The sequence below is a fragment of the Barbus barbus genome, assembly GCF_936440315.1.
Source record: "Barbus barbus genome assembly, chromosome: 27".
Lineage (NCBI taxonomy): Eukaryota > Metazoa > Chordata > Actinopteri > Cypriniformes > Cyprinidae > Barbus > Barbus barbus.
Genome location: NC_136755.1, coordinates 8,507,357 through 8,523,240, shown reverse-complemented (window position 1 = coordinate 8,523,240; position 15,884 = coordinate 8,507,357). Strand labels below are relative to the sequence as shown.

At 37.7% G+C, this 15,884-nt stretch overlaps 2 protein-coding genes across 4 annotated transcripts in view; one reads left to right on the top strand and one right to left on the bottom strand.

The window, feature by feature from the left end:
• Positions 1-6,116, top strand: part of adcy2b (adenylate cyclase 2b (brain)) — a gene marked incomplete at its 5' end in the record, with an annotated part of 81,952 nt that extends 75,836 nt beyond the window's left edge. For 2 of the 3 annotated variants that reach the window (XM_079380933.1, XM_079380934.1), the window contains 6 exons: positions 1,828-1,986; positions 2,082-2,228; positions 4,883-4,990; positions 5,191-5,305; positions 5,446-5,570; positions 5,664-6,116. In XM_079380933.1, coding sequence (XP_079237059.1) covers positions 1,828-1,986; positions 2,082-2,228; positions 4,883-4,990; positions 5,191-5,305; positions 5,446-5,570; positions 5,664-5,816 — 807 coding nt within the window. In that variant the 3' untranslated portion in view covers positions 5,817-6,116. Of the gene's footprint in view, positions 1-1,827; positions 1,987-2,081; positions 2,229-4,882; positions 4,991-5,169; positions 5,306-5,445; positions 5,571-5,663 lie in introns of all 3 variants that reach the window. The other variant, XM_079380932.1, reaches the window with a different exon arrangement.
• A 548-nt stretch (positions 6,117-6,664) lies between these two features.
• On the bottom strand, positions 6,665-8,532 carry cfap90 (cilia and flagella associated protein 90). Its single transcript, XM_079380923.1, has 3 exons — positions 7,759-8,532; positions 7,153-7,269; positions 6,665-7,015 (listed from the first exon to the last, which is right to left on the bottom strand). The coding sequence occupies exons 1-3, from the start codon at positions 7,873-7,875 to the stop codon at positions 6,839-6,841; spliced, it is 411 nt and encodes a 136-aa protein (XP_079237049.1). The 5' UTR covers positions 7,876-8,532; the 3' UTR covers positions 6,665-6,838.
• Between the last annotated feature and the right edge of the window lie 7,352 nt (positions 8,533-15,884).

The window sequence follows — 15,884 nt, the reverse complement described above, 5'->3', positions numbered from 1 at the left end:
GTGCTATCAGAAGGAGAATCCAAACATCTGATAAATACATTACAATAATCTACAAGTAATCCACATCACTCCAGTCCATCAATTAACATCTTTTGAAGTGAAAAGCTCCATGTTTGTAAGAAACAAATTCGTCATTAAGATGTTTTTAACTGTCCTCTGTCCATAATATTGTTTTCTCCCGTGAAAAATTTATTGTGTCTGAATCAGGAGAGAAATATGCACAGATCAAGCACCATTTATAGGCAAAAACAGTCCAAAACAACTCTAAATGTGAGAGAACAACAGAAAATTTACTTTTTCACTGGAGGAAGCGTTATTATGGATTACAGACTGGTATTTTGGCCAGAAGTGATAATGCCTTAATGATGGATTTGTTTATTATAACCATGCAGCTTTTCATTTCTAAAGACCTTACAAACATGGATCTTTTCACTTCAAAATATGTTAATTGATGGACTGGAGTTTGGAGTACTTGTGGATTATTGTGATGTGTTTATCAGCTGTTTGGACTCTCATTCTGACGGCACCCATTCACTGCATAGGATCCATTGGTGAGCTAGTGATGTAATGCAAAATTTCTATAAATCTCTTCCCACGAAGAAGCAAACTCATCTCCATCTTGCATGACCTGAGGGTGAGTCAAGTTTCATTTTTTGATGAACTATTCCTTTAAGATTCACTTTAATTTGGAGATCTCGGAGGTACTTGGAGAGAAAAATCCACCCACGGGAATTACAGCAGTGATGCATGAAGTTTTAGTTTCACCACTGAAATGACAATTTAAACTAATTTACTCAGCACACATAACACATTTTCATGGAAGAGTTAATAAAAGCCCTTGAACAAAAAGAAAAGCATCACATTTCTACTTTTTACATCTCCAGAATGCACTATCATTGTAAGTGCATCATTATTGTGTGGTATTTGGCAGAATGAGCTTAACTTAAGTAGTACTTTCTTTTAATTAAAGTTATTCAGTTGATTCAGTTGTATAAGATCCCTGAATGTTAATCCAGTTATATTTTAATAATAGATATTAGCCTTATCTAGAAACATTCACGTCTCACCTTGAAATGTGAAAACTTTTCAGAAGTCATTTAACAATGAAGCTCAAAGTTTCCAATTTCTTTGGCTTCAGTTATTATCAGCACTCATCAGCCTCTGGTTGCACAATACCATAAAGCTTTCCTGCAAAAAAGCATTTAATAAATACCACTATAAGAAATTGTTTTTCCACAGTACAATATGGAGAGAATTGTATATTTTGCAGTCTGTATTGAAACCTTTTCACTATCTCTACAGGTCGGACGTGGGTCAGACTAGATTTTTTCACTGTGTGCTTTTAATTCTGTTGCGCGATGCTATTTGTCCCTAGATAATAGGCCTGTCTGAAGAACTCTATATTTGAAATGTGCAGTTAGGTGAATTAATTTATAAGTAATGCAGTGTTCGTGTTGATCAGGTGATAGGTAAGCCGAGGACTGATTTTTCTCCAAAGCAATGAACCAGACAAAAATAAGTAAAAGTAAATATGAGAAGACCGAGTGAGAAAGACTATCAGTGCATACTTAATGCCTTTCAAGGTGCCATTTCCACTGATTCAAGAAATCTTTTTCATGATGAATGTCTGCTGGAACACAAAGCTACAACTCAGAGAAAATTGAAGCAATTTTTCATGATAGCAGCCCTTTATGCAAGAAAAATCCATAAAATTATAAGATGAACTGTCCTTGTGTGCTTTTGATTCTGCTTTCTTTGTCATCTTGAAAGCCACATATGGTGATCAGATGTGTACCATCTCTTTACCTCTGTGTCCTCTTGTAACAGAATGAATATTACTGTAGGTTAGACTTCCTGTGGAGGAACAAGTTTAAGAAGGAGTGTGAGGAGATTGAGACCATGGAGAACCTGAACCGGGTGCTTTTGGAGAATGTACTTCCTGCCCATGTGGCAGAACATTTCCTGGGGCGAAACTGGAAAAATGAAGTGAGTGGCGTCCAAGTGTCTGAAAACACCAGTCAACATGCTTCTATTTGTGTCTTTATCACCAGATATATTTTTGTATGCTATATTTCCGACAGGATCTTTACCATCAGTCGTACGATCTGGTGTGTGTGATGTTCGCCTCCATCCCAGACTTCAAGGAATTTTACACAGAATCTGACGTTAATAAGGAGGGATTGGAGTGTCTCAGGCTCCTTAATGAGATTATAGCAGATTTTGATGAGGTAAACTCACAGACACAACCCAATGTTGATTTCAGATGCTGTGGAAAGCTACACTAAAGTACTTGGGAAGATATAAATGCCATCTGCAATAACTTGGTCCTTCCCTTGAGCCCTGCCTTAAAAATGTTACTGACATACTGCCAGATAAGCAACTGATATTATGCAATGTACGCCTGCTTAGATCCTTTGGATAGTTTTAAACAAAATATTTAATAAATTATCTAAAAATAGCACGTCATGTTAAAAGTTGCATAGAGAAAACTTATGCCTTTGAAAAAATAGTCTTTGTGGTATCAGCAGTTTCAGATAAATCCACCCATAAATGGCACATAAAAATAAAATGAACTCTGGCTACTTTATGTGACGGTCTCTTCCAGTTTAGGTGGGCGGTTCTTGGCTAGAATAAGCAGAAAAGTGAATCAGACTAGTCAAAAGACTGGCTTTTGAGATAAGAGCAATTATGTAACACTTACTTTAATAGCAGAACTAAGTTCTAGTTTAAAAGCTTGACATAGTAACAGTAAAAAGGGGGACAGGTCCTAACAAAGGATCAAATAACGGCCACAGAGTTTTACTTATATAAATGAAATCATACTAGTTTTCATGTTCTTTTTATTCTTTTTAAAGGCTGCAGATACAACTCTAGACAGAGCAAGCTGATCAAGCAAGTCCTAGCAATCACATCATTTGGTACATGGCACAAGCTGATTGGCCTCTGCTGATTCTGCAGCCAATAAGATGCTTGTTTAACATTTAAATAATCTGGTTCAGTGCTCGCTGTAAGATGGTCTTTCAGCACTATCAGAGTTCCTCTAAAACCCCCCACTTCCCCTAGCACCACCTGTCTAGTTCTTATACGGGATTTATGTATGCATATTTTTGCAGCAGCAGCGTATATATCACATGCTCACAGCAGTGTGTCTGTGTGCCTACGCTCTTAAAAATAAAGGTTACAAAGGGGCGTTTTCACTGCAGTGTCATAGCAGAACCATTTTGGGTTCCCCAAAGAACCTTTCACAGTGAGCAGTTCCTAAGAGGGTGCAGCGGATTCCCATTTTCCACAAGTTGGTATGATTGTTTTGGGTGTTCATGAAATGTCTGCAATATACTTTGGTTAAAATTCCTTAACGGTCATGTAAATCAACACCCTTTCTTGCCTTGTCAAAAACAGCTCTGTTCATAGTGACCCGTTTTGGTGCATGTCTCTTTAAATGATAATGAGCTACTGCTCACCCCAAACCCTCTCTTCTGTTTTTTTGTGTATGTGGTGGCAAGTGACCATCAAAAACAAAACTAATCCACAGCTTCCTCAGTGGCTCTGATGTCGGGAGAAAATGAAGACTGTTTTGTTCACTTTTACATCCAACTACAAAACATCTGCACTGCTTACGAAATGTTGTCGTCGCTACAGCTGCTCGAGCGTGGAGAAAATGGCTTACAACTGGCTGAGGGCGGAAATATGCTAATACGGGACAGTCCGTCAGCAATCGTGGGCTTGATAATTGAGACTGTTTAGGCTTTTGGGGGATTAAAAAAAAAGAAGTGAATGTATTTGAATCTTTGTGGCGTGGTTGTGTCCACACACTGCTAAGACACATTTATATGCCAACACCAAGTAAAATGAATTTTGCATCCTATGTCCCTTTTAACAAAGCCATTTGTTCTTAGTGTGAAGAACATTGTAATGATCTGAAGAACTTTTTTCCACTATAAAGAACCTTCTGCATAGTTATAAGGTTCCATGGATGTTAAAGGGAAAGTTCACCCAAAATTGAAAATTATTCATTTTCATTAATTAATTAATGCATTAATTATTCACCCTCATGTCGTTCTAAACCCACAAGACCTTCGTTCATCTTCAGAACACAAATTAAGATATTTTTATGAAATTCAAGAGCTTTCTGATCCTCCATAGAGAGTAACCACCATGTTCACGACGCATAAAGGTACCAAGAACATCTAAAATGATCTGATATCAGTGGTTCAACTGTAATTTTATGAAGCTATGAGAATACTTTTGGTGCACAAAAAACTAAAATAACGACTTTAACAATTCTTCTCCTCCACGTCACCCTAGCACCATTTTGGAGAGTACCACAACACATGCGTGTGCTTTGAGTTGCATGTAAACACCGTATGCGCATGCTGCTGCGGATGTAGATTACACAAAGAAAGCACACGCATGCGTCGTGATACTCTCCATAATGAAGGGGGAGAAGAGTTGTTGAATAAAGTCGTAATTTTTCTTTTTTTGCACACAAAAATTATTCTCGTAGCTTCGTAAAATTACGGTTGAAACGCTGATGTCACATGAACTATTTTGTCGATATTCTTGGTACCTTTCTGGACCTTGAACGTGGTAGTTCCCTTGCTGTCTATGGAGGGTCAGAAAGCTCTCGGATTTCATCAAAAATATCTTCATTTGTGTTCTGAAGATGAACAAAGGTCCTACGAGTTTGAATCGACATGAGGGTGAGTAATTAATAACAGAATTAAAAGTTTTGGTGAACTCACCCTTTAAAGGTTCTTCAGAAAACCACTGATGCCAACAAAGAGTGTAGAATGGGCAGTATGAAGTCTATACTTGCTATCAGATCTAGTCTGCTGAGATCAAATACATTAACATCTCTTCTTAATTCTTTTGTTTACAACAGTTGCTGTCAAAACCCAAATTCAGTGGCGTGGAGAAAATCAAAACGATTGGCAGCACATACATGGCTGCAACGGGGCTGAATGTGACCCCTGGACCAGAGTACGCGCAGGTACAAATTTGAGCTCTTGTTCAGTCCTAAATTATAATTCTCATAAAGATGACACTGGATTGAGTCTCATTAGACCTATTGTAGAACCTGCCTGTGGTGCTGAGAGCTTGATTTGTGCTTCTTGCTTGAGAGTCTCAGGGACAGGGTGTAGTCAATACTGAAATTTGTGCCATTGATAGTGCCCTGTTCATATTCTGAAGGACCACGACCGGCAGTACATGCACATTGGAACAATGGTGGAGTTTGCATTTGCTTTGGTGGGGAAGCTTGACGTCATCAACAAACATTCCTTTAATGACTTCAAGCTGCGAGTGGGTAAGCTCGTCAGCACATTTACACCTGGGAACATTTTGTTTGCCTTTCCTAATTGGCAGAGAGTCTCATAATAGCCTTGTGGTGCAGACTTTATCACACATTCAGGATGTGTCAAATGTTTCCGGCTTTTCTCTCGCCAGGAATAAACCACGGCCCAGTAATTGCAGGAGTAATCGGAGCACAGAAACCACAGTACGATATCTGGGGGAACTCTGTGAATGTAGCCAGTAGGATGGAAAGCACAGGGGTGCTTGGGAAAATACAGGTCGATCCTTGTTCTGACCTACTTACCTCGCATGCCTACTGAATTATTTATGGGTTTTTCAGTGGATCACATCTAGTGTGCTTTCTTCCACAGGTCACCGAGGAGACGAGTCGGATCTTGCAGATGTTGGGCTACATGTGTTCCTGTCGAGGGATCATCAATGTGAAGGGCAAAGGGGATCTCAAAACCTTCTTCGTTCACACTGAGATGACTCGATCCTTATCACAAGGGAATGTTATGCCTTGAACCTCAGTCACACACCAGTCAGTCATTGACCTGATTAAAACGTGTACAGTTCAATATAATGTTGGCCTATTGTAGTGGAGCTCTATAGCGTTCTGTTTGCACCACATACACTAGATTATTTGCATTGCTTTCTAAGTAATGGATGGCTAAGAGGCTCTGTGTAACCCAGACTTGTAATTGTGTGTTGCTCAATCCATAATTTAAAGCAGCAGAGATTTTATAAAATAAAGACAATTAACAAAGGTGGCCATGTTTTGATGCTATCATTTTGTTATCCATTAAAATTTATATATAAATGTGAAAGTCTCTGTCTATGAATTTTAAATAGGCTTAAAAAGACTTAATTTATATATATAATAAAAATAAAAAATAATAGAAACTAGTCATTGGAAAAATGTACTTCATTGATAATGCTATAATTATATATATATCCTTTCTTGCTTGCATATATACCTTTATATATATTTTCTTGTATATAATTATATTTATAACATACTTTCATAATAATGAGAATTTGGGCTGTTTGGAGGAAGAAAATTAATGTATTAATATTCATTAATATTAGTGCTGTTGAACGATTAATCGCAAACAAAATAAAAGTTTTTGTTTACAAAATATATATCTATACTGTGTATATTTATTATGTATATATAAATACACATGTATATATTTAAATATTAATATTTTGTATATAATCTTTTTTTTCTTATATAGCTACATGCATGAATGAGTGTGTATTTATATACACAGTATACACACATATATTAAGACTAATTAATATTAATTATTTTATCAAATTAATATTGCAGCACATAATTTCTTATTTTTAAGCATGAATTATGACATGAGCATGTTGACAGATTTTTTTATTCATCCTGTAACATCAAAAACATTCATGTGATTAATACATATTATATTGTATGGATGTTAGTAACAATCTGCTCTGCTTGTAGCATCAGACATTTGTTTTGACATTGACTGTAATGTGCAGTGACAGATGTGACCAGGTGTAAGAGACACATTTAGACGGGTGTCACAGATCCATAGCCTTCCTCCACGGTCCAGGTGATCCCATTCTTACTGTAGAAATCAGAACGAATGTGAGCAACATGAGCAAAGCTCCTCTCTGAGTTGTGCTGCGGCGGTGAAAATCGGCCATACACAGATGAGGACAGAACAGGTGCTGGTCTAGATGATTCCTAAAATGGGAAATTGAGATGAAATGTATTGGGATCTAGTTCCTCTAGAGAGCATTGTTAAAAAACAACAACACGCAATGCATGGAGTGCCGAGCTGACATGGATGGATCTCTGTGGAGTTTTGGGAAGAAGCGCACCTCACTGAAGATGTCCAGGCCCCGGGATTTGGCATGTTTTCTGTCATCACGGTGGAGTTTGTTATCATAGTCCTCAGTGCTCTGATGTAAGCAGTCATACAGAGACCTCTCTGGGGCCTATAGTACGAGACAAACAGACAAATTTGGCTTTAGGAAATGTGTACCAAAGCATATTTGGTATCAGTATTTTGATCTACAGTGTACCTAAAGGATGTTTAGATGTTAAAATAGCCTTTATATATATGAATGTCATTAGTAGCATTTATAAAAATATAAATACAACTAAATAAAAAATCTTAAATTGTAAAACTACATTTTAACTATATATACTAATAGGCATACAATGTATACATTTATTGTGCATATTGAACATTTGTTTGCAAATGCCACAAGGATTGATATTTTATATCTAATGAAAAAAACATTTGATTGAATGGAGGCGGGGACTAATTTGCATATTCATAATGAGGTAAGGGTGTAGAGTTACATTCAAGCCATTTTAAGGCATGAATATAAAGTTCTTATCACTAGAAGTAACGTTTAATATGGCGTTTTGATAAACAAACATGAGGTTTAAGTGATACACGACTTGAATGTGCCTCTTACCTTGGGGCTGCAGTTGAAATATCGCATTTCTTTGGGCTCTGTCCTTCTGGGAGGTATAAAGCTGAATACTGACAGCGCGGAAAGCGGTTTAGACTTCGCTTCAGATAATACGTCCATTACAACTGCTGCACTTTTATCTCTGGAGAGCTGGAGTAAAACTTCCACAGACAGTGACACCTCGGCGTCTGCGGTTGCTAGGAGACTTCTGGAAAAGTCCAGCTCCGGTGTTTACACCAGAAGCGAGAAATAAAAGGTGTTTTAATAGCATGACAAAACGATAAAGAAAAGCAATTAGTACATGGACAAAATGCTGCTAAATTATTTATTAATTTACTGTTTCGTTGTTTTATTTAGCTACATTTTAAAACATGATTAAAACAAACAGCTTTAAATGTCTATTACGGACTTTTACAATCACTTAGGACATATTTCTCAATAGTTAGGTCACTATTTCAAAACTCAACCAACTTCCAGCTTGGCACAGCAGTTAATTCAAAATGTAGCCTACTAAAACTAACAACCCACTTCATGCAGGTCTCAACTCATTCTTCCATAACACTAGCAAAGCTAGTCACACAACAAGTACTCTGTCACATATGGCAACAGGTGGCATTATACAATGCTTTCTTTTGTAAATTTTTTGTTAAATTCTTTACCAAAACACAAATGATACTCTCTACTGTTAGAATTCACTGCAGTGTATGTTGCATGGTCATGTTTACATTACAAAATTATTACTAAGGTGTCCCTTTCTGTACAGATGGTAATAAAACTGAAAGACTACATCAACTACATCTAATTGTTTTGCTATATTTCATTTTTAGATTTAGAATATATTTCAGTTTGGTATTACTGTCTGCACATTTAGCAAACTGCTGTTTTATACAATGCTAGGATTTGAATGTAAATGTAACCGTTTTGAAAATAGTACAAATGTGCAAATTGCCTGTTGGATTCATGTAATTTGAAAGATGCAGTCATTGAATACATTTTGTGCCAAAGCAGTGATAAATGATCCGCAGTTTAACCGACATAGACTGCTGTCCTGTGAACAGTTTTGAGAAAGTGACCTAAGTATCAATACATGGAACTTGTTGATTGTAAAAATAAATAAATACATTTTAAAATGTAATTTCTACACTTAAAACTGATTTATTTGTATTTTTATGTTTTTTTATTTTATGAAATCGTAAAATGATACTTTTTCCTTCTTTTATGTCCTTCATAAACACCTCCAAAGTCACAACTGAACTCCAAGTTTCCTTCTGTAAATATGACATTGCTTACTTATTATATTGTTGTCCTAATATTAAGGGCATATATTTATTTGTGCTTTGCAGGCAAAAATGTATGGCATGTACAAAAGTGTGTATGTGTATGTGTGTGTGTGTGTGTGTGTGTGTGTGTGTGTGTGTGTGTGTGTGTGTGTGTGTGTGAGAGAGATCTCTTTTGGTCACTCTCTTCCCTGAATGGCATCTTCCAGAAGGAGGCAGTGGAGGAACATCTCTTGCTAGAGAAAGACAGAGAATAAAGAGTAAATTGGTAGAACCAAATCAGCAGATGTCATTTTTCATACATTTCTATCTATCTTTATGGGAAGAAATGGCATATACAGTGGTGGCCAAAATCATTAGAACTCTATTTTCACATTCTAAAAATGGGTTTAAGTCAGTAATTTCTATCTTTTACTGTAGCGTGTCAGTAGGAAATATCAGTTTACATTTCCAAACATTCCTTTTGCCATTAATAGTAATAACCCAGTGAGATTTTTGTCTGACAATAGCCAGTGCTCCACACAGAGATCTGATCATCATCCAGCCTGGAATGACATTCAGAAACAGAACAAACTGAGACAGACTAAATCCAGAAGAACTGTGGCAACATCTCTAAGATGCTTCAAGAAACATTCCTGCAAAGCTACAGTAGGCTACTGTTAAAAGTTTTAGGCACTTGCATAAAAATTCTGTAAAATGAAGATGCTGTCAAAAATAATATCATGAATAGATTTTCTTTATCAATTAACGTCTATTAAATGAATTAACGCAACATTTTGTTTTACACATACTCATCTCTGCACCAATAAAATGTTTAACACTTTACACTTTTGACCTGGGACAATTTCACGCACATATCTCCTGTCGCGTGCACGAATGCCCAGGGGACAGGCCCAGAGTTTGATGATGTAACAAAAAATAAATGGAACGTTCGTGTGCGCTTCTTTAATTACGTCATACGTGTTAGAATACACTGAGGTGTGAGTTTTCGCAGTTTGTCATTAGCAGTTCCTGATACAGAGTTACTAGTCCAAGTGAAAAACTGTTATCATGGCACTGAAGAGAAAACAGAGTTCTAGCAATTTCCATCTAAGTACATCCCCAACATCCCTCAGCACCGCGGCTGAGAAACATCTGTCCGTTAGTGCTACTGAGGAAAATGAGATGCCTGTGAGAAAGAGGATGAGGACGGAGAGTTTTCAGAAGCTGCGCTCTTAAATCCATTAAGTGGAGCAGCAGCTCACACCAGACATCAATATATGAGATTAACACTGAGGGTAAAAAAAAGGCCATTCGAGAATGTTTCATAAAGTCTGCATAAGTTTCATCCATTTCTATGAGTAACTATTAATTGACTAAACTGATCAGAGGAATTGTTCTGTTCTGTAGGATGAAGTGTCATGAATTATCATATGTTACATCAGGGATGGGCAACTTCGGTCCTGGAGGGCCGGTGTCCTGCAGAGTTTAGCTCCAATCCTAATCAAAAACACCTGAAGAAGCTAATTAATGTCTTCAAGATCACTAGAAAGTTACAGACAGGTGTGTTTGATTAGGGTTGGAGCTAAACTCTGCAGGACACCGGCCCTCCAGGACTGAAGTTGCCCATCCCTGTGTTACATACATATCCACACCATCACACATGAGTATCCATTAATGAGAATTTAAATAATTAGGGGAACACATTTTTGTTTGATATTCCCCTCTTTAGATCATTCTCTACAGTCTATTGCCTGGTCTCAAGAGGATCATGGTCTTCAGGAGCCTCTTTCCAGTGGTCTTGAAGTCCTTCCTCCTGCAGATCAGCAGGTTCAAAGACCTCCAGCTCCAGTCAGTCCAGAATCAGCTCACAACAGCAGAGTGGACTTGACAACTGAGGGTGAGTTTACTGCCATACACTCAAACATTACACACACTGCTGCCAGCGCTTGACATGCCAAATACAATTATTAATCTTTTAACAGATGACATTCTGAGCTGTTATGAAATCGGTAGAACGCTTGGTGAGGGAGGATTCGGCTCCATCTATGAAGGGAAACGCTTGGAGGATGGCCTTGAGGTATTGTCATTTTCTTACAATATTTAACTGCAATGTTTTGTCTTAATTAGTGCATTTAGTGCACTCATCATGTTGTACAGGTGGCTGTGAAAATTGCCAGAAAGCCAAAGAACATGAAATACATCAACATTGTAAGTATACAATGCTTGCTGTTTTATAATTTTTTTTTACTGCAAACATACTGACAATTTGTCGACAAAAGTCCTTATTTGGGAAGCACCTCCATCTAACAGTGATCTTTCTTCTAGTCTGGTCATCCTACACCACTTGTATTAGAGGTTGGCCTGCTAATCCTTGTCAATAGCTCCAGAGATCATTCAGCTGCTGGACTGGCAGGACCAGCCTAAATATTACATCATGGTCATGGAGCGTCCCTCACCCTGCGAAGATCTGTGGAACTACTTGAGGCGTCACGGTGGCATCTTCAAGGAGGAAACAGCACAGTTCATCACGGCACAAGCAACGATGGCCGCTCACATCTGCTGTCAACGAGGAGTGTTTCACCGTGACATTAAGCTGACTGTACAGTATAGAATAGTCAAATCTCATACCTTAATACAAAGTCAGCTGGTGTACAATTACAGTAATAATCTGACTCTCTCGTCTCTTCCTCTCTTTCATCATTTTTGCACAGATTGCTGCCACCTGATTCAGTCTCTCCTGCAGCAAAACCCAAGCCAGCGGATTGATTTGAGGGAAATCCTTCTACACAAATGGTTTAAGGTACTGAGCTACAATGATTTAAGATATGTTCACATTACATTTTTCCTAAAAACTTTTGTTCTTGAAGAATGATGGCAAGTTTATATATGTTGTTTGTTTATTGTGACAGAAGGAGAAATCTTTAGTCAAATTTCTTCTAATTGTAACATATATATATATACTGTATATATAGCCAACAACCCAGATTTTTCTTCCAGGTCGCCGAGTAAGACGTAAAGAGGAAAATTTAAATAGTGCAAATGAAATGTAAATATTATTTGCACTATTTACTGCCACAGTTCCAGGGTTCCTCAAGTCAGCTTAGCGTCTGGTGGCCTGGCATGAGTGCCGATCCCTCAGAGCCTTAGCATCTTGCAGGGCTGGCGAGCCTTGGTAGCGTCTGGCGCCTTGGCTTATGGCAGGAATGCTAGCGTCTGCCGATATTACTTGCCTAGGGACAGTGCAATGATTCCCTCACACAGCCGTCTGTATGACAGAGCTACACGTCATGGTCAGCGTGACCTCTTTTGGCCGTCCCAGAGGTTCCTATGAAAGCCTTTCCTGCCACAGCTGTCCCAGAGGTCTCTGCATCGGCTGTCACTGAGTGTCCAGTCTAGGTCTCTCCACCCCTCAGCTTAGCATCTGGTGTTTGGGTGGTCCCTCAACGCCTTTGCATCCTCAGAGGCTGCCAAACCCTGGTAGCTTCTGGCTCCTTGGTTTGAGGCAGTGATTTCTGCATCTGGGAGTATTAATGCTTATCTGGCGACCACATATACACAAGCAATGTAAATAGTAAAATAATGATGTAAAATCACTAAAAAGCCATTTATATAAGCACTTAGAGGCAATTATATATTTGATGATATAATTTTGTACATGCATTTTTTTTATTAACTTTATGTACTCAGAATCATTAATTTTGTATATGAATATATATATATATATATATATTCTTTTTTTTTTTCAACTTTGCGTATTCAGAATCACTCAAATGAAACGTGTAATAAACTTGCTATGATATAATACTGATGCGATTAAATTGTTTTCATAAAATTTTGCTCATGGCAGCAGAATGTCTTGCAGGTGAAGGGGGTTTGATTGCAACTAGGTAAATGAACAGTGTCATCTTTTTCCATTTTACCTGGATACCTGATATTCCTGATTATTTGTCAGCAAAAGTCAACAATCATGATTTCTCGTGTAACTTTATAAAACCACATTAATTTGTAGGCTATGTTAATCTGTAACTGTTAGTGTAGCATTATTTTGCTTAAACATTGGTGTGTTGTTAAAAGGGGATACTAACCTTGGAAGAAAAATAATATGAAAGCTTTTTATCATTTCCTTATTTTCTTATCTACCACATATGTATACATGGTATGCATCAAAACATTTATTTTGCATAAAGCAATCAGTGAAATATTAATATACATGTTGTGTATAAGCTTTTAACACTTTGATTTTAATGAAATACAGCAAGGAGAGTTAAAATAACGTGTTTCACATCAACACATTGAGGACTGTTGACACTTAAAATTAAAATGAAGGAATAAATGATCAGCTTAGTTACTAATTCACGCATAAGATGGAAATAAAAAACTTTTTAATGCTTTTTAACAACAAATGATAAACATTTTAAAATTGTTCATGTTTTAAAATGTACTTTAATAAAATAGTACATTAAAAATCATGCATATTTTAAATTGCATTGAAAAAAACTATTTAAAAACTGCCATTGTACAGTTCACTCATTAGGAACCAATCAGGTTTTGATTTTTTTTTTTAGATCTACCCCCTCTCCAGCATGCCACTCAGTAGATGTAAGATGTAAGCAGAGGTAAGACTAACATTGGGCAGTGAGACATATGACGATTTTCATAATACATTTTGGAGAGCATAGCAATTACAGAAAGACTTTGCAAACATATCAGCTTATTAGGGCTTGACAGTCAATTACAAGATTTAGATAAAGTTGTTGGATGAGGCACACTGTCACTCAACTGCATGGACCCTTTAGGTTGTCATGGCAACCAGATGCATTGCAGGCTGATTTCAGCCTGGTGAGTGAAGGCTAACCTGTCTGGTCTGATCACAGAGAACAGCTACTGTAGCTCAAATTGCTTCAGGTGTCAGAACAAAGTACATGGCAATTTGCTGCAAACGGGGCAGCATAGCTCAGTGGCATGTGAACATGTGCCACAATGGACATGTGAGCGTCAGAACTGGACAATGGAGGAATAGAAGAAGGTTACTTGGTCTGATAAATCACATTTTCTTTTAGATCAAGTGGGTGGCTGGGTGCATGTGTGTTGTTTAAATGAGAAAGTGGAAGAATGAGGAAGAAGGCAGGCTGGTGGAGGCAGTGTTTTGAAAAATGTTCAGGAATGATTTGAGGAACAAAAAGTTCAAGGTGTTTCTTTGGTCACCAAATTCTGCAGATTTCAATCTGATTCAGCATCTATAGGAAGTGCTGGACAAACAAATCCAATCCATATAGGCCCCACCTTATAGGCCCCAGGACTTAAAGGATCTGCTGCCAAATGTCTTGGTGCGACCACAGAACACGTTCAGAGCTCTTGTGGAGTCCATGCCTCAGTGCATCAGAGCTGTTTTGGCAGAATGAGGGGGACCTACACAATATTAGGCAGCTGGTTTCAAAGCTGTGGCTGATAAAAGATAAAATAACGACTTTTCACTCAGAATCTAAACCACAGCCAATAATAAATGCTCTTAATTAGAAAATATAATATGTATGAATTCATAAATTATGAATTATGTTTTTTTGGTAACTATTACACACTTCTATACGACTTGAGACAGTCCTCAGACCAAATGATCAAAGTTTTAAGGTAATGTTAATATTGAATACGTTAAAAACCACAGAAACGCAATGCAATGGTCAAAGACATCACATAGGAAAACTAAACTGAAAAACAACGCAGCGGACATTAAAACAATTGTGTGAAAATAATCAAAAGTGGCCTTTTGTTTAAACTGATTGTAGGTAAAAATATCCACTTCATCCAGGCTTCAGCAACAGCTTCAGATATTTCAGTGAGTGAAAGGTCTGAACGAACGCGGATCGATTCGCCGTTTTGTTTTTGGCTGAAAAAGAAAGAACCCACTCAAAATGATTAGTTCAGAAATGAATGGCATCGCCGGTTCAGTCGACAGAAATGCGTGACAGAGGGAAAATGTTTCTTAAGTTACTCGGAAAGCTCATTGGTCACAGTGCGTACACTCATAGCAACACACTGGGACTGAAACAGCGTTATTGTGGCAAATTGGCAAAACACAGTGATGGGTTCCACTTCAAGATGAACACTGTTGAAGCTTGTATTGCTTATGGATTCTACATAATTAGTCTTTTTAAGAATGTAAATAGTCTAATGTCAACCTAAATGCCACTGAATCTCATGAAAAATGCACTTAAATCAGTTGCATTATTGACATCCTTCACTGAATGACGGATATGACCTCCCTAATCAAACAAGACATTTCTGAACTTCATAATGTGATCAAATCAATCAGAAATTATTACAAATATCAGCACAAAATTGCACACTTGTGAGAGATGAATAACAGCTGCAATACGGAGTTCAGAGGGCATTGACAGTGCTGAGGAAAGGGAATCTGTCTTTACACAAAACTTGGATTAATATACCATACCATCAGTTTTAATATGAGTACTACTGGTGACATTAGCATTAGTATTCAAGATCACGTCTAGCTCAGTGACAGCTCAGTCACGCAGCATTTCTTCTTGCACCACGATGCAAAACTCTTCAGAAACTTTGTGATCTGTTCCAAGGCTAAAGTACAATGCATTCTTGAGAGAAGGCCTGCAGCATGGAAACATCTGAAAAGCCACTGGGAACCATGGCTGTTGTTCTGTCTGGTTCTGGAGCTGAGGGACCCCATGTGGAGAGACATGCAAAGACACAGCACCCCTGTAGACAAAGAGGCTCATGGGCCATGCAGAAACTCATTTAGCAACAGACATACTGATCCAGTGATGAATGTAGTGACTGTAATGTAATGTGAATGTGCATGTGTATGATTTTTATTTGCATATCACCGACATTCTGAGA